General features: G+C 41.8%; 1 protein-coding gene across 4 annotated transcripts in view; it reads right to left on the bottom strand.

Annotated features, from left to right (window-relative positions):
• Window positions 1-25,250, bottom strand: part of adamts10 (ADAM metallopeptidase with thrombospondin type 1 motif, 10) — a 48,387-nt gene that overhangs the window by 14,004 nt on the left and 9,133 nt on the right. For 2 of the 4 annotated variants that reach the window (XM_018728286.2, XM_018728283.2), the window contains exons 3-18: window positions 22,610-22,971; window positions 21,244-21,403; window positions 19,154-19,356; window positions 18,685-18,768; window positions 17,262-17,407; window positions 15,874-15,917; window positions 14,468-14,573; window positions 14,151-14,297; window positions 12,852-12,993; window positions 11,953-12,060; window positions 11,369-11,514; window positions 10,668-10,731; window positions 9,344-9,446; window positions 5,480-5,613; window positions 3,334-3,457; window positions 236-316 (exon numbers count right to left, since the gene is read on the bottom strand). In XM_018728286.2, the coding sequence (XP_018583802.1) occupies window positions 236-316; window positions 3,334-3,457; window positions 5,480-5,613; window positions 9,344-9,446; window positions 10,668-10,731; window positions 11,369-11,514; window positions 11,953-12,060; window positions 12,852-12,993; window positions 14,151-14,297; window positions 14,468-14,573; window positions 15,874-15,917; window positions 17,262-17,407; window positions 18,685-18,768; window positions 19,154-19,356; window positions 21,244-21,403; window positions 22,610-22,971 (2,154 nt within the window). Of the gene's footprint in view, window positions 1-235; window positions 317-3,333; window positions 3,458-5,479; window positions 5,614-9,343; window positions 9,447-10,667; window positions 10,732-11,368; window positions 11,515-11,952; window positions 12,061-12,851; window positions 12,994-14,150; window positions 14,298-14,467; window positions 14,574-15,873; window positions 15,918-17,261; window positions 17,408-18,684; window positions 18,769-19,153; window positions 19,357-21,243; window positions 21,404-22,609; window positions 22,972-23,181; window positions 23,206-25,250 lie in introns of those variants that run through there. The other 2 variants (XM_018728285.2, XM_018728284.2) reach the window with 2 other exon arrangements.

A 25,250-nucleotide genomic window follows, 5' to 3' on the forward strand; every position in this document is an offset into this window, starting at 1 on the left:
CTTGGTCAACACTTTGGATAACTTTCAAAAGGTAAACAAAACTTTTACATCGAGGGTTATTAGTTTCATGTGCACTTGGCTCAGAACATATCATTTCCTGAAATTTTGCTGTTTCCTTCCTTATTTCCATTCAGATAACATCCTCAAGCAATCTTGAAAGTGCTTGCTCTGTCTTTCTAGTTTCCCGCAACTCAAGTTTTCCCATTTTAAATGCACAAAAAACTGCTTTTCTCACCTAAATAGTTGAGGGACACATTGAGCTCCTGAATGTGAATGAACACTGACCCCTTTGGGATTCGGACCACCTCTTCGTAACCTGGGAACACAATTGTCAGAAGAGCGATGTACATACCGTATGACATGTGGCATGAACACACAAGTGCAATAACTGTTGAAAAAACGTGCATGATGTGTAAGCAGTGTTTAATAGAGTAGGTCCATGGTGAAATATGCAGCAGGTAGCATACTTGTTACAGTCACTGTTTTTGAATCTGGAAGACCTGAGTTTCAGTCTCACTTTCTACTGTACTACCCTGATCAAGGTACTTACCTTGAATTGCAACACATGCGTAAATCACTGTAAGAAGCTTAATATCGTAAGTCACTTTAGTGGGTAAATAAGCAAATGTACGTTGAGTAATATGTTGAAACAGTGATTACTGGAAATATTTTCGCATAAAATAATAACTGCAGAATCAGAGCACTGTTTAACCTGCTGTATCATATTAAATAGCTTAAGTAAGTTGCTTTGAAAAAAAGAATCAGCTAAATAAATACTTGCAAATGTGTGTAATGTATACAGACAACCTCTAGACTCCAGCAGAATTCCTGGGGAGTTTTGCTGAGGTGGAACAATTGTGAATGCATATATCTGTGTATGCATGCATCCAGGCCACACTACCCAGCAAACTGCTAAAGCAAATAACTCCAACCCCATCTTAATAGAAATAAAATTAATAAATAATTTGTTCCAAACCCATGCAGCCACCACAGGAAGGAGAGGCTCCATTCTTCACCCGGTTTCCTAGTAATTTTAGGCAGCCAAGTGCCATGTTCGTGGTTTTTGGCAGACACGGAAGTGGAAAGGTTTTCCTGTTAACAATCAGGGCCTGTGTGGTAAACAGAGTCCCAAGGGACCCCAAGTGCCAGAGAGCAGCAAACCCCCGGGCACTGACCCTCGGATGACCCCATGTCCTGCCTGGGCTAGATACAGGACAAAGGCAACAGAGAAGAAGGAGAAAGTAGGGGAGGGGAGAGAGAAAGACAGACCATAGAAAGTGGTGGCAAAGAAATATAGAGCAGGAATTGAGGATGAGGTTTGAATAACAAAAGTACCGGTGGAAAAAGAAACAAAATGGAGATATGATGCGTTTCTTGGGGCAGGGGACAGGTAGTGTTAAGGACACAGGACTTATAATGGAAAGATTGCAATCATAGGTTACTTTGAAAAAAGTGTACAAAAGACAGTAATACACACACGTATTCTGAACCACTTGTCCCATATGGGGTTGCGGGGAACTGGAGTCTACTCAGCGACATAGGGCATAAGGCCAGGAGGGGGAGGGGACACACCCAGGACGGGACGCCAGTCCGTCACAAGGCACCCCAAGCGGGACTCGAACCCCAAACCCACTGGAGAGCAGGACCTGGTCCAACCCACTGCACAACCACACCACCGCACCCCCTAAGACAGTGATATAAATGGTGAAATGTGACTGTTTGGAATGCAGACACAGTCTGATCATTTTCAAAGCCAAAGTGCAGTGATTCATCACTTTTTCAGACAAATATCACCACAGCACTGTTGCCCTCTGTGTCTATTGCAGGGTCAGTTTGCTTGTAGTTTCGTAATTAGCATGCAGTAGGGTGAGGCCAGTCAATACACAGTTTGCTTTAAAATGCTGGGCATTTGATCCCTGGCATTAGTGTACTATGCTGCTATTTAAGAAAGTAGACGGGTCCAGTTACGAAAAGACATTTAGACACAAGTATTCACTCTGTGTTCTGTAAATTAACTAGGGCTCAAAATACACACAGTGGCTATGGCAGCACCAACCATCAGTGTTCCCATCTAGGGCTGCCCACACGGGGTGTGTCCGTCCACAGGGTTTGTGAGGGAGTGGCTGGCACAGGAGGCCAACTACCCAGAATAGAGCGGAACTAAATGTCTGATGGTTATTGGTAGCCAGACCCCAGATTCTTGGACAGGGCACACTGATGCCTCGAGTCATGCAGCCACAAGCCCAACCAAGGCCCACTGACATATGCCATTTCACACTAAAACATGCATTGAAGCAGCTCCTGGCACCTTGCTTTGAACGACGGCATCTGAGTGGTACCACAACAGGCAAGTAGTGTGAGCTTGGTGACCCCAGTAACCCTCAAACAGGGTGAAAGATGAAACCTGAACCATTGCTCTTGTGTTACGTGTGGCTTTCAGAACCAACACAGAGCAGGAGTAGCTGTCTCCTCCACCTCAGCTACATAATATCCCCTTTCCAGCAGTCCTGCACACACAACTGTTTCCACCTTATCAAAACATTTTATTGGAACCAAAGCATATGGATTGCAATGTCAATGAATAGTCAGTTGCCCAAAAAAGGTGAAGAAGCTGTATCTGGCACTGAATTAAATTTAAGTATTGATTTTATGCCGAAAAAATGACAAGTAACCATTGCAGAGCTGCAAACAGAAAGCCTGCATGTGAGAAGATAATAATAAATAACATCCTAAATACCTGAGGTCTACTAATTGATGCTGGAAAGAATAGTGCCGCACATACTGTATCTAAACACAAATAAATACATAATATTCAGACAAAATCTAAATTATGCATAACTTTAATTTCTTACCATGACACTTCATTATTGTGGCTCCCGGCAAGGAGGATGGTGTTTGCCCATGATATTTTTTGTGAAGGGAATTGGTTGGTTTTGGGAGGGATGGTATATTGTGGCATGGTTGGTTTGTCTAGCCCCCTTGGTTTTTGGCAGGAGGGGTTGAATATCTTTCCCTGTGTATTATTGTATGTTGTGCTCATTTCTATTGGTGTATGAAACACCCCAAGTCCAGAGAACTTACAAATGAATGCCCTTACTGTGTTTTGGTCATATTTTTACACTTCAGTTTTGTTTTGGATTTATGTGTTCATTGTTAAGTATGTGGCGTGATTCATTGGCCCGCCATGGATGGTTTTGGAAAAAGGGCCATCAAAGCTCAAAGGCCTGTTTCCTGCTGCCGACGCCCAGTTGCACTCTTACAACACCCACGGTCTGAACAGTCTCTCTCTTCTTAGTTAGAATTGGCTGCACCAGTCAAATAAAAAAGGAATACCTCCTTCAGGCAGCGACTCGTTGAAGACTCCTTCGATGACCTCGCAGCTGCTGCCATCACCCCCGCAGATGCGGCAGCGGTCCTCCCGTGCATCGGAGCCCAGGATCCGGTCACAGCCCACGTGCTAGTTTGGGGGGTTTCAAGGTCACGTGTCAGGGGTCAGGATTAAGGGGGGTTAGAATGCCAAAAAACCAGCGACTTAAAAGACACAGACTGCCAAAGAACTGATCAGATTAATGAGACAGGCTTGTCACGTGCTGCATTATGCATTTACGAATACAGTGCATTTATTCAAATCAGTTCAATTCAGTGAAATTCAACTTCTGCAGTTCTCAGAGAGTGATACAACATACAAATACAGAATATATAGTACTGCGAAATACAAAATAAACTATGTCGCATAAATAAATTGCAGCAAATACAAGTAGAGGTTAACACCATTGCTTATACACTGCAACCCTTTACAGTGCAAATCCAAAACTGGTTCAATATGAAACAAAAACCAAAGCAGTGCAAAACAGTGCAATAAAACAAAAACAGTACAGTGATTAGTGAAAAACAGTGAAGTAAGCTGTGATTAGTTATTGCATATATAGACAACATTGGTGGAGGAATATAATTCATAACTGAAACACCTGAGGGAACAAAGTCTAGATAGTAACAGTTAATGTGGCTGACAGCTTTGGGGAAGAAGTTGCTCTTCAGTCTAGTTGCTCACATGAATCTGTACCTCCTCCCAGATAAGAGAAGCTGAAAAACACTGTGGTGAGGTTGAGACGGGTCCCTGATAATGTTGGCTGATCCTTGCAAGCAGCAGCTGGCTGAATGTTCTCTACGGCTGACAGTTTATGCTGATTATTTAGAGTACACCTATTTATTTTCAGCACATTTAAAGAACTGTGTTCACAAATCAGGGGTCTTCAATCATGGTCTCAGTATTTGTTTCAAGAAGTGCATTTATTTGACTCCACCAGGAATGTAAGCAGTTAACACCACTTTTGAAAAAGTCAGTTTGGAGAAAAGCATCTGCGAAATGAAAAAATGTAAACGTAGTCACATACGAAACACAGGCCTGCTGTGAAGTTCCGCAACTCTTCGATTAAAGAAGTAAATATCACATTTACATTTATTCATTTAGCAGATACTTCAAAGCAATGTACCTCTCAGAGAAAAATAAAATTAGTTTATTACATCAACAGAAGGAGATACTTGGATGGAGACACGTGATTCTACGTGATATTAATACTTCATAATCTCATCATGCATCTGCTATCGTTTGACACACTAAAAAAACTTTACAAAAAAGCTTTACAAGATTCCTAAAAGCACCAAAGGCAAGTCTGTTTCCCCTGGCTAATGACTATATTCAAATTTGTTGCTAGCAGGTATTTTTGAACCAGATATTAGATGGAATCCCTGTGGATTCATTCTGCAGGCATGCCAAGAATACGTGTTACATAAGCATGCTCAATGCCACGCATTTTTGTGCTTTCTGTGCACCTTAACAGAAGCCGCTCAGAACCCATGCTACAGAAGGATGGCAGACAGATGCTTTCAAGCCTTCTGGCAGTGCTTTGTACCCTCTCCTATGCAGTACAGGAGCAGAAAACTGGAAGATCAGGGGCAGTGAGAGGAGCAGAGTGACCGGGGAGGTGAGAGAGGGAGAGAGCAAACAAGTGAGGGTGGGAAGCGGACTGCATGGGGAGGGGGGCGCTAATCTAGTCCAGCTGCCCACAGAGCAGCCGCAGAACTGGAGGGTCACTGAGTTCTTGTTCAGTGCAGGCCAGAGCTTTGCTGTTGATAAACAGACTTCTTCCACTGGGGGAGAGACACAACTCCCAGTTAAACCCCAGCCCTCCACACATGCAAAAAGACACAGGAAAAAGGAACAATAAAACAATCGCTAAACAAAACAAAGGAGTGCAGAGGAGGGATTTCAAGTTGCTAATGAAAAGCAGCTCTGTGCCATGCAACAACACAGAGGCAGCGGAGCAACTGCTGTCGTCAAGTTTTGAACAAAAGAGAGAGAAGAGAAAGAAGAAATTGTCTTCTGAGAGCTGTTTTGAGAAACATTACAATACTCAGAAAAGCTAGATATCCAAGAAAGCAGAAGAGCCTGGAACAGGGGCACTGGATGTTGCCGCACCTTGCACTCCCCGTTGACGCAGACATCTAGGGAGTTGTCTCGGCAGGGTGTGCCATCCACCACGGCCGGGGAACGCTCTGTGTAGAAGTTGTATCCTTCGGCAAGGCAATTAAGGGAACAGGACTTTACACCTCCTGCAGAAAGAGAGACAGGTGTGAGTGTGTGAAATATAAATCGTTCAGCCGCAAGTCTATAAAACACTTCTGTCTACACCATTTATCTACCAGTATTTCAACCTGCAACACATAAAACCAGACAAATCTAGTGATGACTTCTCAGATGCAATTAGGGAATAAATTTGTATGTAATTTTTTTTTTTTTTTGTCATCCAGCTATAAACTAATTTAAGGCAACTGACATTTGCACTCAAAACATAGAGTATAAGCTAAAGTAATACATTTACTAGTGTGTCACCAACTACACCTATTTATGTTTAATCTTGCTGGTATTTCTATGACAATATTGGGTATATGTGCCCTTACAAATCTCTGCAAATAGTAGTAATGTACTTTTTGAATATTATTTATTCATTGCATCTCTCCCTAGCACATTGATTTTGCATTTTATGTTGATTATGTCTAAAGGAGCATCCAACATGTAAAATTCCATTAATGTACAAACATCATGGGCATCACCTGTCTTATCTTGATGTGGATGCCTGGACTAGCACTATGCTCCTTTTCTGTTTTTCTTTTTGTGACTTAATTGCTAATTTCTGGGTTTTGCAGGGCAAAGCCACAGCACTGACATAGTTAGGGATGATACCGTAATGAACCACCGCAACCACGCTTGGTCATGATCACTCAGTATTTTTCCCACTGCAGAGTTTACAACAGTACACAAAGATAACTGTCACAAAACAATAACAAAATCAGATCAACCCTATTTTTGCTGTTAAGCGCAACAAGCAATGCACACATGTGCTTTGTGTTTCTTAGTAGGACAGACAAAATAAGTCAATTAGACGAAATGCTTCCTTCAATTATGGGAGAGTACTGCAGAGCTTGCTAATGCCTCTGACGGCTGTGCACGGTATTTTAATGGGCTTTTGGGTTTTGTGCGAGACATTGTTAGTTTGTTCTCCAACAGCTGTGGAGCACTTTGATGCCAAGGCAGAGAGAACGGGCGAGCAACAGAGAGTGAGTGAGCGAGAAAGAAAGAGAGAAACAGAGACAGAGAGAATTGAGGGACGAGAAGGGGAGAGCACAGTTTGAACAACCGGATCTGAGGGAAGAAACATCTGAAGCTAATTATACTACTCCTCCCCAAACTTAATACGTGTGTACACATGTACAGAGACTCATATTTACACACACTCACACACCTTCCTTGTATGTACTTTGGTGTCTCTGATCACACCTGTCACCACTGTAGAGGTTTTCCAGGTGGTTTCCATGCACCAAAAGAGCCATAATGGCGCCTAAAGCTGAAATCCAACAAGAAGAAATGCCACTTTTCAGACCAAAGCATCAGACATAGTGCTGTCCTTAGCGAATTCCCCAGGAACATGGAATGCAGTAATCCTGCAGACTCACATAATGGGACAGAGAAGAAGGGGGGTTAATAGAGCTGGTGTATGCTTGTAAGGGTAAAAACAAATTCTCTCATTAATGCACACACAGTGCAATGAAACGCGGAGCTCACACTGAGTTCTGACTGATGGCACCCAAGAACCCACGCTTCTTGCCAACATGTTCCATGCTGGCTACTCGGCAGCCAGGAATGATAAATTAAATAGTTTTGGGGAAGCCAAGAAATACAGCTGACAACCAGCAGGCCACAGCCCCTTCCTCCTGTGTTGCCGTCCCCTGCTCTCCTATGAGTGCAACCACTGATCCTGTATTTGCCCCAGTTTCCATGTCTTGGACCAGCCTGGCCACCACCAGTACAGTGAGCTGGAGAAGAAAAGGTCTTATCTGCTCTGAGCAACCAGTTCTGCACTGTGCTTGGTGGTACATGGCAGACGAAGAGGAGCTAGGCCTCCAGGAGTCCTCTGTGTTCCTTACGTTAACTTTTTGATTAATATCTATCTATCTATCTATCATACCAAAACACCACTCAGAAGCATATGAGAGTTTCAGTGAACTTAACATTTAACTTAACTTTTAACATTTTTCACATTGTTTCTATTTTTTCTTGTGTATACAACCCACCCTTCTCCGAAAGTCATGTCATTTTGCCTTTGATTACTATCTGATAGTTAACAGCTGTTGTGCTGTTTTTGATCCCATTGAACAGACTGACTCGCTATACCATATTATATGCACTAGTGCTCTCCAAAACCAAAATTCTTGCAGAAAATTGCTAAAGGTTTAATAGAGTGGTGGCTGCAACAAAGAAAAAGGCATTTGTCTCTGTGAATGTGTGTAAATGTGGAGGCAGAGGTGGTAGTGGCAACCAACCGTTGGGTGTCCTGGACAGAGTACAACAATGCAAATGGATCATGCCTGTGGAAAAAAATTAATTTGACCATAAGACATTCTACGTATGTTTTTATGCTCTGTCCTCATGTCTGAGTGCGGGGCATGCAAGGCCAAATGAAGAAAAGGGGTGGTGGGACAGTGAGAGAGAGAAAGGAGAGGCAGTAGGAGCAGCAGACTGAGATGCAGAGATAGAATAAACAAACATGCAGAAAGAGAAAAAATAGACAGTGAAGGAGAAAGGCGCTGGGGGTGGAGACATACTCTCAAATTTTGTAACACAGCATAGGCTGTGGCAGAGTTCATATTTTAACAGCTGCAAGGGATTTCCATTGTAAAATCAGCTGACTTGATGAAAGGACCACTTGTTGCCTAGAGTTGGAAAGAGCCCCTCTGTAAGCCATTATGTTACCGGACTCGTAGATTAAAGGCAGTTATGTCGTCGAAAAGTATTTATCTCGGACATCCAGCACCACACTCATCAAGCAGAGGAATTCCAGCACGGGATACTGAGGGGGAAGGCTTTCCAGGGCATGCATATGGGAGCCAGACAAGAGGGTGTCCACAATTCTCCCTTTTTGGCTGTAGTCTGGGCCCCCTGCCCTTCTGCGGCAAGATGCTGAGCTCCACAGCAACAAGTGCTCCCCCAAAGCCAACCTCAGTCTTACAGTGATGTTGCAATGAAGCCACCCTATCAGCTGTCCTCTCTCACAGCATTAACTGCCTGGGAACTGCAAAACCTGCAACTTCCGTATGATCCCGTACCACAACCATGCAAGCATAAACTTACAGCACTACTGTATGGCTGATTGTCACAAAATTCATAACGTGTAAAATCCTACATCAGTAACAGTCTTGTCAGATAGGAATGTTGGTCTACCAAGTGCATAGAATTTAAAGATTTTTCAATTTACATCCTGGGTGTCATTCATCCCTGCAGTTAAAATCAGTCATGGAGATTTTTGATGTGGCCTCCTGGATTTAAGATTATTTCAAATTATGTTGCACAAATATACGATATTACTCTTAAAACAAAAGGAATATCTATATTAATTATCTTACATATTGACATAAAACATGACAAATTTACAAAGAAATCTTTCTTGCTTTCTACTCTTTAAAAACTCTGTGGCAGTTAATTTTTTGCATCATCACATTCTATGGATATTGCAAGGCTGCCAAGTCTGACTTTTAGCTTCAAAAAGCTCCATTCCCCAACACTCACCCTCCCACACCAACCTCTTCCACAGGGCATTCGTTATTTATCAAAACTGGAGGTGGCAACACGGGGACACACGAGCTCCACTGGGTTAAAAAAGTTCAATTGTCCTACTGCTGGCCCTGCCTGCAATGATGGGTATCCCAGAATTTATACCCTTTCTATGGTTTTATAGAGTACATTTGAAGGCAGAAGAGTATTCCCACTATACACAACCGTACTGACCTCCACGGTAAGGCTTCCAGGTATAGAACTTGCCACGAAAAGGCACGTTGTCAAAGTCAGAGCACTGGATTTCACGAAAGTCCTGAGAGCCGGGTGGACACTCCTGACATGCAAGCAAACAAATGGGAGGAGTGTCAGAGGGCATTGGTAGGTTAGCAGTTCAATGTTTACCTTAAATACCATCCCTAAAACCAACTTTGAGATCACCTTTCATACCATATGACATTTTTATGTCTTTACTTTGGACCAGTGAGCTATTGCTTTCTTTGGTTTTTTTCTTTTTGTCAGTATTTCAACCACAAACTAGCATCAAATAGTGCAGTGTTGCCCATTAGGCAACCATTCTGACCCTGTCTAAAAAGTAACAAGTAAGATGTAGTGTCACTTCTGGAATTGTTATGTGTCTATTTCAGTGACCTAGAGCCTTGGTGTAGAGTGTTGGTCTGCAGGCTTAAGTGATGAATTCTGAGATCAGCACCACATTCAGCAAATACAAAAATGCAACTGCTTCTGATAAAATCTGACGAATCATAGATAAGACTCAGATTTTGCTGATGGCCTTATACTGTTAGGAGGGGCCAAATAAGTCCCCCACAGAGCTGCTGAAAGTTGTGCTACAGGGAAAAATGGTCTCCAGTCAAAAAACAATGGCTTTCTTCCATCAGTGTCCTTTCTGCACATTTATTTAAACATGATGGTAATTCAGTTTAAATTTTTATGGGGATCTCATCTCTCAGAGTGACTGTAATGGACATGTATAATGTGACATAACATATTCTCATTAACTTACATTGAAACAATCTGGATGACATTATGACATTCACATCTACACATTTTCGATTTATGAAATGTTAAGTGAACAAATTTGTTTGTATTTATTTGTTCATATTATACACATGGATAAGTATGCCATACTGAGATGTATGTTGCTTTGGAGAAAAGCGTCTGCTAAATGAATAAATGCAAGTGTAATGGATTAGTAATGTCTTGTGATTATTTTCTATGTCTGACATGACATTGAAAAAGAGAGCAGTACAGTGTTATTCCTGGTGTTATGTGAAGTTACCTATTTAAACTGACAGGTAATTTGGGTACACGTGCCAGAATTTTTTTTGTCCGGGCTGAGTTAAGCGATAGTTGTTGGAACTGTTGGAAGATCACCTGCAAAAATTGTTCTTTAAGTAAAGCAGACCTGGAATGGCACGAACATTTCCGATGAAAGTCACTGGGACAAATCTTTATGCTAGCAAACATACATTAAGAGTCCACAAATTTTTGAAGAAGCCAAATTACAGTTATAAGGAATTCAAGTCTCAGCACTCACATCGATATTGCAGGATCGGAACCGTTTCCTCTCTCCCAGACAATACTTTCCACCAATTGTTGGCCTGAAAATAGACAATTCAAAGACAATTCATATCTGAGTACAGAAAAAATTTCTAATACATCTACATCTATTTTTTTTAAACTTGTACACAGAGGAGGTAAGCAAAATGGCTCCCATGAACTTTTAATACCATGATTGTGAAATATTTTTCATTTTATTATTATTAAGGGTTTTGCTGGCATGCGGAGCAGCAGTATTAGGAGCCAAGAGCCCAGAATTTCCTAATCGGAACATTGCACACGCTTCCAGCAGAGCGGAAAATCACGTGTATGAATGAAAGCGAGCACCTGAGGACAAGGTTGTGCTCTCACCTTAAATGCACACACTTTAACAGCCTTTTCAGAGTATCTGTATGCTAGCATTGCTCTGTTTTGGAAAACTGAAACATTTTAAAATGTTTGTCTGCAGTTTTTTTTTTCAAAAAGTAAATATGCCATTTCCCAAGAACTGCAATGTCAAATTTCCAAATAAATTCAATTATCTGACATAGTAATGCATAAAAAAGTGGACAATGTACACACTTGAAATCCACTTATCTTTCAAGCACACATATGCAATGCAAATTTAAGTTGAAATGATACAGCTAAGCTACAGCGAGAGAAAGTCTGACTTTTCCCTCTCCGCTGTCCATCAGGTACCTTGGGCTGTCACAGTGCCGTACTGAAGAGGAAACACCTCCACCACAAGTGCGACTGCACTCCTCCCATGGTGACCAGAGGCCCCAGCTGCCATCCACACCCTCTGGTCGTGTCCCAAAGGCCACACACACCCGTTTGTAGCACCACTACCAGTGAAGGACACCAGCAGTTTTAGTAACACCATCACTCTTGTCTGAGTCAATAGTACATACTGGAATACCACAAAAATGGGTTAACACTGTCTAGAAATAAGAACAATATGTTATTACAGGTTTCACACATAACCATTAAAATGATTTTATAAAGAAATTTTAATTATAATTAGAAATGTTGTGTGATATTACCGAAAAATATAATGTAGCATTCATGAATCTTAATTGTTCATGTATCCTGAAGGTTTATATAATACAGTATAATGAATTTATGACTTATGATAGGGTTGTTGGAATTGAACACAATTGTGAATTGAGGAAGAGCTGCACTGTTTAATTTGTACTCTTTTCTACTCTAATACGACCTTCTTGCAGTGCTCCCTCAAACCTTTCCACCACTTTCAGGCAGCAATAGTCCATCCCTACACTTACCCCTTTCTCTATGGTATTGGTCTGGCAGATAGTCCCTTCTGCAGCTGGGATGCTGCTGGTGATGCAGCGGTTGCTCTTGCTCATGCACCACAGCTCACTACAGACTTCCTGGGAACGCAGCACACACAACTTAACATCTGAACCAGGCACTATCATACAAAAAACAGTGGAACTCAGAAAGTTTATTCCAGCATCTAGCCTTCCTTTGAATTTAGTAACTAAGAATAAGGCAGTGAACAAAGTAAATGAGTCAGATTCCCCTTTGGCAGCTGGGTTCATTAGTATCTTCATTCTTAATTAAGAACTTTCACACTCAATAATATATCACTGGATGTTATTCTGTAATTTAATCTAATTGTACAGGTTGAACTACTGACAAAAGATTGAGGGTCTTGCTGTTGTATTGCTAGGCTTTTGCTAACATTAATAAAAGTGTTTGTAATATCCAAAATTAGACAGTGGCAGCAGGTAGCATAGTGGTTAGTGGCTTTTGCTTTCAACTTGAAGGATGCAGTATCGATTCCCACCTTCTACTTTAATACCTTTTAGGAATGTACTTACCCTGAACCGCTCCAGTAAATATTACCTTGGCATATAAGTAGGTATGCAATGGTATTTAAACATTGTTTGCTGTTTTGGAGAGAAACATCAGCTAAATGAATAAATGTTCATTCAAATCTACTAAATGTGCCTGTCTGATAATCCTCTTTATTAAGCATTTTTAGGCACATGCAGCTGAGTGTGAAGGTGATGGGTGAGATGAAGTATGAAATGCAGTGATTTCTTTGAGTGACAGTGGAAAAGTATGATAAGGAGGAGAGTAGAACAAAGGCACCAGAGCAAGAGCCAGAGAGACAGGAAGCTTGGCCAAGGCAAGAAAAGGTGAGAAAAGCAAGTACCCCGTATTTACACTGGCGGGACTTCACGCCATACTGGAAGCGGCATTGTTCATCAGCATCGTAGGCCTGGCCAGGAGCTGTGGTAGGGTAGACAAACTCCTGCTTTGGGGGCACATTGTTGAGGCAGGAGCCCATGCCTGAACTGTGGGGGGATAAAGAGAGCAGCAAGCAAAGCAGCTAAAAACATCTGAAAATCATATTGAAAAAGATATATGCTAAAACAGAAAAGTACATTCAAATAGGTAACTTTTTCAGTCAAATGTAACAGTATATATGCAGTGTAACCCCATTAATGTATTCACCCTTTTAGACACAAAAATGAAGACATCACAAAACAGACACAATGGTGCAAACAGTGCACCAGTGCACAATGGGAATATACCAGGACAGACGTAGACATGTGGACAAAATGATGCAGCCATGATATTGGGGACAGAAGATATAGACAGCCCTGTGTACACATAGCAGAATAGACTCAAGAGCACTGATACAACAGCAAAGACTCAACAGCTCTGTACTGCAGTTTCCCTCATTTTTTCTAGGCTAAGATGTCTGAGTCCAGTTGGGCTTACAAGCTACAGTGCTGTGAACAAGTATTTGTTCCTTTCCAATTTTCTGCTTGTTGACATGAAATGTTTTAAAAAACCTGTAAATAGATATGACAGAGTTGATTGGAAGTTGCTTTGGAGGAAAAGTGTCTGCTAAATAAATAAATGTAAATGTAAATGTAACTGAGCTAAGGCAGTTCTGCTTTAACTAACCCTAAATTTTTCCACAGCAACATGAGTCCTCAGTCAACAACTACAGGATGCATTTAATTGCAGTCATTACAGCTAAAGCTGGCCCAAGAAGGTACTGACACTGGAGGAGCAATTACCTTTTATCACCTATGGTTCCATAGTTCATTATCTTCCACACACAGAAAGTCTCACTTTGTCTCTCTGAGGCTAATTTATTATACTATTACAACTGGCACTAAATTAAATATCTGATTGAATTTAATGTCACGCAGCTGCAAGAATAAATAAAATGGGTCAAATACTTTTCACAGCACTACATACAGTATGCAGGTGAAAGGTTCTGATGGATGGGGTCATAAAGGCCCACTCTCAACTCTTGGTTATGCTGGTTTTCATTCTACATCAGATCTTAAATGCTTTATTGAGACTATACTCATTATAAGTCACCTCATTAATGGCATAACTAAAATTCTACTCTGTCAAGTACGTTGCTAGTGTATGTCCTGACCCCTCATCGCAAGAATGGATGGGCACATTAATGGAGGACCAGCTCGCTCACTCAAGGAAGTTGGTAATGTAGTCACGGCTGCAGGCAGACCACACAAAGGGGTTGGTCTTCATGGTGATATGAGCTGCCATCAGTTTAGCCGTCTCCTGGCTACGGGAGCCACAGGTATTGCCCACACCATCATGGTTCATGCCAAACCTGTCATGAGACAGCTGTGGTTACTGGTAAGTTTTGCCAATCCAGCACCTGATGGACAGAAATAGTCTTTTTCCTGCTCCATCCCAAATGCTCTATTTGGCTGACTAAACTGATTGGATTGATCGACAGTGAAGCAGAGATGACACACTGTTAAAGGTGTGGGAGCTCACGTGTGCCCAATCTCATGAGCAATGGTGAATGCAGTGGCCAGGCCAATGTCCTCATTGATGCTGCAACTTCTTTCAGGTTCACACATGCCTCCAACAGGAGCCAGACCTATGAGAACATTAGCAGAAGTATATCAGAAAGGATTCACAAATGCTCATACACAGCTAAGGTAGCACACACAGTTAGTATGAGCACACAAACCCACAGACCAAATATAAGAGAATCATCATTATGTAAAGCATTGCAAATAAATGTCTATATAAACACAGTACTATGTACACGTACTGTACATAAGAGATATTTTATTATGATCTTGGATTCTAAAGATTTTCCAGCTGTCTTTAAAGCTCTCACAAAGAGAGAGTGGTTGTCTTGTAATACAGGAGCAGAGGTTACACCATACAGTTCTCTTATTTGCTTAAAATGCTTTTATATTATTGGACTGTTATAGAACAATGCAGAGGAATCATTTCCCATGAGATGAGTGCCCATATAACTACAGATCCCTCACCATGTTTAATAGCTGGCAACAGACATTGAAATTTGAAAGCATTCTTTGGATTTCTCCAAACAAAACCCCATTTAAATGTAACAAAAAAGGCTCAGTGGGCTAAATTTATTTTCAACCAATGTTCAGAGGTCAAGGTTTTTGCTTATTATCATAGGTTATATGTTGGCCTCTAAAAATTAATTGCAACACTACCATAAACACCATCTTTAAAGAACTTTTTACAAATTTTTGTTTAGACCATCTGGCGTCCCGTCCTGGGTGTGTCCCCTTCCCCCTCCGGCCTTACGCCCGTGTTACCGGGTAGGCTCCGGTTCTCCGCGACCCCGGATGGGACAAGCGGTTCTGAAAATGTGTGTGTGTGTGTGTGTGTGTATTTAGACCATGTCAAGGAGACCTTTATTTATTTCTGTGTTAATTTTTTTTATCATTTTGTGTTTTTGGTATTTAAGCATTTTGCCAGATCTTTTGCAGAGGACACATATTGTTACTGAACTCAAAATTACCTGTTTGTGAAGCTGCGTTTACCCTAATCATTAATTTCATATACTTAATTGTTTAAATTATTTTGAGATCCCCTTTTAGTTTTAGGGAAAATCTACTGCCTTCACTTTCACTGGTTCTCTTTCAAACAAAGTTCTTCTAAGAAAAGCTCCCTGCAGCTGAGAGAGTGAGCAGGTGTGGTTATTTCCGAGAGGGACCGAGAAGTTGAACAGTGGCTTGGGTCCCACATAATGGCACTGTGCAAGCTAAACCAAAGCACACTTCCTGAGCCAGCACCCAGCCCCTAGTTCCAGTTATATATAGCACTACAAACATGGTGCTTTGGAACAAAAAGCCAGTGTGTGGCAGTCGTGTGCCTTTGCAACTGGGACAGTCTGCCTTCCCCCGGGGTCCTACCTAGGGTTCCGCATGGCTTGTTCTTGTAGATACAGATGTCATACCTGGAAACAGGAAATAACATATACTGATCCTTTTGTGGAAAAAGTCACTCCCTCTTTCTCTCTTACACAGACACACATCCCAGCTTGTGCCTGTCCAGCCAAGTGTTAAGATGTGAACAATAGCCGGAAAGGAAGGGCAACCACAACAGCATCTGGGCATGGATTTATAATGGACCATGACTGGTAATTATCAACCATAGCCTCTGTCTACAGTATTAGTTGTGTGCCAGTTTTGCCTTTTCACCTCTTAAATGTATTGCCTTGCATACTACTATACTCAGTCCAGTTCTCACACAACCACTGACACACGCATTTACTTATTTAGCAGACACTTTTCTCCAAAGCAACTTCCAGTATATAGTGTTATCAGCCCACACACCTTATTCACCAAGGTGACTTACACTGCTAAATACACTACTTGCAATGGGTCACTCATCCATACATCCGTGGAACACACTCTCTCAATCACTCACACACAATGGGTGAACCGGAACAGCATGTCTTTGGACTGTGGGAAGAAACCCACACAGACACAGGGAGACATGCAAACTCCACACAGGTTGAGCAGGGGTTGAACGCACGCCCTCCCGCACCACCCAGACGCTGTGCAACAGCATCACTACTTGCTCTGCCACCGTGCCACTCACACATACCTACTGCAAAGTGTGGAAGCCAAAGGACATTGAATGTCTGAATTCAGGCCCCAAGCTTCGCTTCCCAAAGTGCAGTGCTGGATGAGTAACTCTAATAACTCCCTCTGACTCCAGAACAAGGCATATTTAAATTATATCGAGCTGCTGTCAAAAATGAACACTTCAGTTAAAGATGTCATGTGTCACAAGTGGTGAGCTCCAATGTTTGTGCTGATTTTTTCCTCACAAGCACAATAAACCACTCCATATTACCAGAGTGGGGAAAACAACACAGAGCTACTCCAACCTGACTAGATGCAGTCGGACTCCAGACTGCTTTGCACATTTTAGAATTCCACTCTTGTGCTCCAAAACACTTGCCATCCAGATGCTCTGTTGAACAGAACAGCTGAACCTTCAGCGTTCCACACAAGACTAGGCACAGACACAGAGCTACATGGATTTGGCAGAAGTGAGGTGTTGCAGGAACTTCAGAAAGCAGTTCTTGTAGCTATACAGCTGCGTTGTTGATAATGCAGACATCTATGCATGAAACAATAATTCAGGCAGAATTGTAAATTTCATCATAATTTTCACAATGCATTTTTCAGATGAAGCAAATCACTGTCTTTTTTATAAGTACATGCTCTGACAACAAATGCAGCGTTTTGGCCAATCTCATCACAAGACATAGGCACAAACATCAACTGACCTTGTGATGAGCACAGCTGTGTCATGGTGTGCGATGCCATTGTCAGGTATGGCATTGCCATGGCTGTTGCGGTTCTGTATAGACTTTTGCCACTTGCAGAAACTGTCCAAAGACTTGCCTGCATGATGGTTTATCTCTAGAGCGGGCTGATATAAGAAGAAAAGGCATTTAATGTGAATATACTTTATTATTAATTGCATTTTTTACCAAAAACTATATAAAAGTGAGAGAAGTGAGAGAAGCTTCATCATCATTTTGAGATTATTATCTGTCTGCAACCGCTTGTCCCATATGGGGTCGCAGGGAGCTGGAACCTAACCTGGCAAAAACAGGGCGTAAGGCTGGCGGGGGAGGGGACACACCCAGGATGGGACACCAGTCCGTCACAAAGCACCTCAAGCGGGACTCAAACCCCAGACCCACCGGAGAGCAGGCCCCAGTCAAACCCACTGCACCACTGTGCCACCACGCACCCCTATTTTGAGATTATGATTATTCAATTTTGTTTAACAAAAATCCAAATGGAACATGTGCTAGCCTGCAGTCATCATATGGCTCTTTCCAAAAAACCAACCCCACGTGGGCCAGTCTATTCCTGTTTTTGGCCTTTTACCGGATACTTGAGGAGAGGCAAAAGGGGCGGAGGCAGCTAGGTCTGCCCTGGAATTCGAACCCACAGACACTAGGCACTCCCTGCCATCCTCTACACTGGCAAAGAGATCAGAGCATCTCCTGGGCCAGCTGGGCTAAGCTCATACCTCAAGAATGCACACTGTGACATAACTTGTTATTATCTCATCCCGCAATCCCTTGCCTATTCAAGCTAGGGGCAGAGAGCCACTTTAGGAAAAGGGAACTTCTGTTTCTGCCCATCGCTTTTTTTCTGTTGAGACACCATACATGAGTGGTCATTATGTTAACTGCTGATAATTCTGAAACATCAGTGAGCTGGTTGAGGATTCACTCTACAGTATAACTTCCACTTATCTCAAAAAACATTTAAAAGCCCACATTATAAGAAGTTAATAAGTCAGAGATGTTTTGTCGTCCCAGCTGTAACCTCTTAGGGCCTGATCACAGTCATCCAGCTGACAGATTTAAAGACATAGTCTCCAAGGATCTCAGCTACCCGCTTCCGTAAGCTTTTTTGCTGAATGCACAGTTAGCAGAGTGTCAATGTGCACCATGGTCATGGCACAAGAACTTGCCGCAACAACAAGCACTGTCATGACTCAGTCCCAGCAGGCAGGCCCCAGGAGCCTGCCAGAGCAAAAAAGCATGGCCCTGAGCAGATGTGGAAGTAAGGACACTTAAACCAATCACACTACAAATAAGAGGCTCACTGAGGGAGAACCCAGAGCTAGCTGGAGATGAACTGGATTTGTTGGGTTGGGGGAGTACTGGTGCTCATATGGCTACTTACCTGGTCCTCAGTTAGCAGAATTAGACGGGTCACCACAATGTTCACTGCATTCCCCAGACTAGAGTCCTGGAACAGTTTGGCAACCTGACCTCCAGGGAAACAAGAAAAGACCAGTCTTAAAAAGAGCTCCTTTGTCACGGCAGCCATTTTCAGAGTTCAGCTTGTGAATATAGCTGTCATATACACAATCATAATGTTAAGCTTTCTGAAGAGACAATTCGCTTTGGAGTTGTTGCATGAGCAAAGGCTTTTTACATTAAAACATAGCAGAAGCTCAACTGGTTTCAGCTGAACATTTCAACTGGTTATTTTTACTGAGCAACCTAACAAGTAGCAATTTCCTGCTCAACTCATATAATGGAGGTACCTAGTGCTCCTTTTCTTGAGAAGCAGAAGCACAACAAAGGAGAATGAGGGAGATCTTATGGCAGGCTGTGTGCATCCCATAGTGCCACAACTGGAAACTTACAATATTCATGACAGCAAGGATGTACTGCTCAATGTCACGCCTGCCATGGTAGCCCACCATCATCTTGTCGGCCACAACCAATGTTTCCACGTAGCGTTCACGATTCACTGAGCGCTTGAGTGGCAGCTGCGCACGGCCCATCTGGTTGGGTGAGGGCTTCAATGGGTGCTGCCACCACCCCAAACCTTTGATTGGCTTGTCATCTGAAAAGCAATTGCTGCATTTTGTATATGTAGGTCCTCAGATGGGCATAAGCGATCCACCCATGAATCATCAATATCTGACTCTAATAAGGTCATGGTGATATCAAGCCATAAAATTTTAAAACTAATGAAAACACTTTTTGTCACGTACAGAATAGAAATACTCACTTTTGAAAACAGCAAAATGTAACCAGCCCAAAAATATGTTAGAAAGTATTTGAGCAGTGAAATGTTTCCATTACCATAACTGCAGTTCAATTCCATCACAAAAGTATACTTCCTCTGCCTAACAACTATGACTTGTTTCTGAAAATTTGCTTGTTAAATGAACTCTTAATAATAATTCATTTAAACAGGAGAAATAAATAATGCATTCCAGAGCCTTTTCTATCAAACATGGAAAATTCTTGTCCTATCTTCTCAACATAAAGAAAACCTCACTGGACACAAAGTCCAGAGTAACAGAACACTACTGAAAGAAGGACTTCTCATAATATAGTTACTGCAGTCACATTGAATACTTGTAACCCCTCTCTACTAGGCCATTTATAAAAGTATAATTTCTGATAAATTACTAGTAAATTACTTCAGTTTTTTTAAATGACAGGTAAGACTTTTCTTTGCCTTTTTGCCTTTCCGCCTTTCCAACACCCTTTGGTACCTTCTTTAAAACCTTTTCAGCATGATAAATGATTTGGGAGCATAGTGGTGCAGCAAGTAGCGTTGCCTCACTGAGTCTAGGTGGTGCCAGAGAATGTGGGTTCAATCCATATCTCTGTGGGTTTCCTCCCACAGTCCAAAGAGATGCAGTTAAAGGAATTGGGAACTCCAGACTGTCCTTAGGGTGTGAATGGGGGAGTTACTTTGTGAATGGTTACCCTGCAATCGACTGGCATCCTATTCAGCATGCACCCCTTCAGCCTCGTGCCCAGTGATTCTGGGATTATACCAGGCCCCTGCTCAGGAAAAGCAGTTATTGAAATTGGATGGATGGATAGATGATGGTTTGAAAAGCTATGCTATAAACTCTAATAAATGCTCATCTGTGGTGCTCAAAATCACCAAGGCTCAAATTTTGAACTGAAATTTATGTTTTTGTAAGATGATTCTTGTGTGACCTCATAGCTCATCATGAGAATTTTATGGTACAACATGCTCGTAAGTGCTAGTTGTCATATAATATGAGGGCTTGTTATTTATGGGGAGACTGTATTTAAACCCTCAAAAACTTTCAGTCCTGATTAAGCTGCTCACAACACCCCATTGCCACCTATCACCTCCTGTCATCTGTGGAAAATACCACAGTGGAAGGCTCAACAACCTCACCGGACAGCAACCGAGAACCCCCCACCAAAAAAGCAAGCGAAAAACCATACACTAAGCATTTTTCTAAAGTCACTGCTGTGGTCTGATACTTCTAGTTTCTGAATTAAATATGTTGAATTTGTTTTTGGATAATTTTAAAATATTTTCTATGTTTCAGGAATGTAAATGGACTTCAGAAACAAAATGTAAATTGTTAATGGCATTAAAACTTTTGCTATTGCAAATTTTGCTTAGTAGAATTATGTGAAGAAAAAGCCCATTTAAAACTTTTTAAAACAAAAGTGAATTAAACATGTTTTAACATTTTCTAATGGAACATATCACAAAAAGCATTTTGAACTATGGGAAAATGGTAGACAAGCAGGGTAACTGAAGGGTTTGAAATGGTCCTACTGCTGTAATAAGACATAATTACTGCTTTCAACATTGACATAGAAATGAGAAAACAAGTTATATTTCAAATCACATTTAAATATATTTATAATATTGCACCCAGTGGAGGAAATCTTTATTCAGATGCTGAAAAAAAAAAAAGCCAAAGAAGCAGTAAGACCTTGGTACCTATAACTCCACAGGACTGGTCCATATATTGGTGACGAAGAGAGGACCTCTTGTAGACCACGTGGGGACGACCCTCCTGCTCTTCCACACTGGTCAGGTTGTCAGCTGGGCTCAGTGGCTCAATAAAGAACTCCTCATCAGCAGACATGATCACCCCCTGCTGTGAGAGTCAGCATACAAACCTGACTTATGGATACTGTGGCAGGAATATTACACTGAGATGGACAGGTAAAGTATCCTACTCAAAGGTATAATGTCAAGGGCCAACTTGTGACTGGAAGCAGGACCATTTACATTTCAAGTCTTTGTTTTTAAAAACATTGACTGCATTAATAATTTGTTCCATTTCAGCTAACTCAGATTACAGTGAGACCGCAAGTAACTGGTGTGACATATATCTTCTCCCTTTTCCCCATACTGGATCCCTGGATAAGATTACCAAATGTTCCATTTCCCTGGTGGCTTCTCTTCAGTGTTAGAATGGTCCACAGAGGGACATAAATATATCAAAGTGTCAATTTATCAGTTATACAATATTAAATATGTGGCAAGATCCTTCCAAAGTCACACTGATCTACTTTTCTATAGCAGGGTTTCAAAACACAAATAATCCTATAATGTATTTAGTGATGGGCTTATGAACACAACGCATTCCGCGTGGAATTAAATTGTGCTACTCTAACCACAAGGATTGTCTGCAGTGTTTATTCATGCTTTTATGCACATGTTTAATCCTTGGCTGAAGGCGTTCCCATGTCATTAAGGCACCAATTAACTCATAGCTTTCATGGCAAAAACTTTACAAAAAGCAGTCAGACTCTGACACAGCTGTGCATAATTTATGGATTCTTTGTGATGATGTTTTGAGACTCCGCTATAGAAAAGGAGAGCAGTGTGACTTAGGAAGGATCTTACCACATATTGAATATTTTATAACTGATAAATTGACACTTCATGTTCAGCCAGACAAGCTTTCTAATTATCACAAATCAGACCCTTAGGAGCAGACACCGGAGGACAAACTTGGCCCTTTAAACCAAAGTCCGCACAGACCAGAAATGGGTTACAGCAGACTACGCTGAACAAGACACACTTGGGTTTACAACTGAGAAAAACTTGTTACCTCTTTATTAGCAATGAATTCAGCAGTCAATCAATAGAAAACCGACAACAGGTTTTCTCAGCTGACAAAGATAAGCGTAAAGCAGAAATCACTGCTTTCAAAAGGAAGTGAACTGATAAAGCAGTATAGTCCCAAAAGTGCTTTCGGCACTTGTAAGCGAAATAAAGCAGTAACTGTAGCACTGGGAGCTATGGGCCAGCTGCAAACCACCTCTACCTCCCATAGGACTGTATAGCTGCTTACCAGGCCATTGCAGTTGCTCAGGGCCACCTTGGTGGAGCTCTGTTGGTTCTGCAGGTGCCCCACATAGTGGCAGTGGGGAGAGTAGACGTGGCTCCAGGCTGGCCGACCCCTCTTCCAGTACTCAACCCGGAAGTGCTCAGAGAGCAAGCCACTATGCAGTGTCAGGTTGAGCAGGAAGCTGGAGCGTGTGGTGGACAGCTGGTAATAGAGCTGGGTGGGTTCAAATGGCCCATCTGAGCTGCGCCGATGGCGCTGATGCCACAACCTTTCGGTCTGGTCCTCCAGACCGAGGGCCTCGCCTTGTGGCCCTACACGGACTGGGATAGCGATCTCATAGTGGCTCAGGCCAGACAGGAATGCAACTGTGCAAAAACAGGGCACCATCAAAATCAGGTTCAGCAAAAACAGTGGCAAAAGACTTACTCCACTACTTTATAGTTTATAGTAGTGATTACAGCAGAAGTGTTATTATTTGTTAAGTTGGTTCATGGTAGTAGCATCAGTTACTGCTTGAACAAAACCTATGCATTGACATTTGTTTAGCTGACACTTTTCCCAATCTGACCACTTACAGTTATTTTCCATTTATACTCTTGGGTAACTTCTTTTTTCCTGAAACAATTTACGATAAGTACTTTTATCAAGGGTACTGTAAAAAGAGCTGAGATGAAAAGACAGATCCTTTGACTTAGAGTTTACAGCTCTAACCACTATACCACCCGCTACCCAGAATAGTGGTAGTATTGGTTGTACAAGAAATAGAATCACACAGTAAAAGACTGAAGAAACTCCAGAGGTCTTTGGACATTTGAAGACTTTTAAGTTCAGATAATGACTCTCAAAGCCAAGATCTGTTTCCTGCGAAAACCTGAAATCTTATACTTCCTGTTACTGGTAAGAAGTTCCCGGATTTATGAGCCAAACATCGAATAGAAAAAGCCATGCTCACAGGAGAAATGCTCAAGACATATGTTTCTTAAACCTTTCCCTCTGATTTGAGGGAAAACAATCTGTGGAATTGCAGTGATGAAGGATCCTGTCTTTTCTGCTTTGTGCCGAGAAGTAGAACCTGGTGTTTACGTAGCCAAGCCAGCTCAAATAAACAGCATGCATACACTGCTAACCCTGAGGTCCTGTAGTGCACAGTCTGAAAAAAACAGAAATTGGTGTTGCATTAGGCAACATCAAAAGAGCTCCACTAGTGTCAGACAAAAATTTTTATATTTGTAGAGGAGTGGTACTACAGGGGATATCCTCAGGAGTTAAAGTCTGGCATATATAAAGTACATGCTTTTTATAGCAACTGTAGAGATCTCTTTGAAGAAAAGCTTACTATATCCTTTTTCTTTTAAAACTTGTTTTACTACCCTGTCATGGAGTGGCATTGTGTCCCTCGTGTACCTTTAGCAGCCTAGTGTCATGTGCTTTCAGGACAGATTCTGTACTACCATGACCTCAACTTGGACACGAGGTTGAAAGGAGTGTGAGTGAGAAGAGTGAACTTCTTTTACATTGTCTGCCTGAATTTCCAAGGCAGAGCAGTGACATCTAGTTAGATGTGTTGTGCTGTTGAGGTCCAAATGCAACACTGTACGTACAGCCTCCCTGGCAGAATGTTAGTTGCATGAATCACATTTACAGCCTCTGTGTCCTCCATAATGTTAAGTCTTCCAGGTATATGCCACACTTGCAAAGTAGCTTTGTGTACATTCCTTTGATCGCATACTCACATTATTAAGGAAGACAAACCCTTTGTTGCATCAATTAAACAAAAACCCCAGAACCTTCAAGACCCATAAAACCCAAAGTCATATGAAATCACTCAGTCATCAAAATGCCTAGGCTTCATTTATTTCTGGTTTTGAAAAAGACAGTCTTAATTATGTTTTCAAAACGGACCGAAAAAACTTACAGTTTTCCTTTTTACTGTACTGTACTGAGGGAAGGGAAACTGTAGCAGGAGCTGTTCCATTCCCTCAGATGTGCAACAGCTGTCTCTGCTCTGGGGCAGGCAGGAGCCCTCCAAAGTACCAGGCTTCAACCGACTCCCTCTTTAATGGTTTCCACTGCGGTCCAAAATGGGTGTTGTCACTGGTTCATAAACCGATAGTGGTGTACTACTGATGTGCTGTGTTATGTTGATGTCCCATAGCATTTCCAACTGTGTCACATCCGTAACAAAGGAACAGTAGAAGAGTGTTGTGCACTGGCATGGATTGACTCAGAAATTATACGAGTATATACATATGGTGCAGCTCATCATTAACGGCACACATTACTACATGACTTAATGCCACTAACATGATGGCTTACCTCATTACTCGGTTATTTAAGACAGAAAAATGGTCGTCCAGCAGCTCCAACTACGGCACGTCTGCATATTTGACTTCCTCGTTTTGAAAATAAACATGGTAACGCTGGCCAAATACATCCAGTAACTTGTCATGAGCTAACAACTGCAGAATGTTTCATATCCTCAGCAATTTACTCATTATATTAATTTTCACATAAACACAGCTTTAACCTTAAATTATTTTAAGGATCTTAGAATTCTGTAATACATAGAAAAAGTAATCCCAGCCAAAAAGCAATAATCCAGTCAATGTCATCACTGAATGAGACACATACTATCTATACTAGT

The sequence above is a fragment of the Scleropages formosus genome, chromosome 9 (genome assembly GCF_900964775.1).
Source record: "Scleropages formosus chromosome 9, fSclFor1.1, whole genome shotgun sequence".
NCBI classification, from domain to species: domain Eukaryota; kingdom Metazoa; phylum Chordata; class Actinopteri; order Osteoglossiformes; family Osteoglossidae; genus Scleropages; species Scleropages formosus.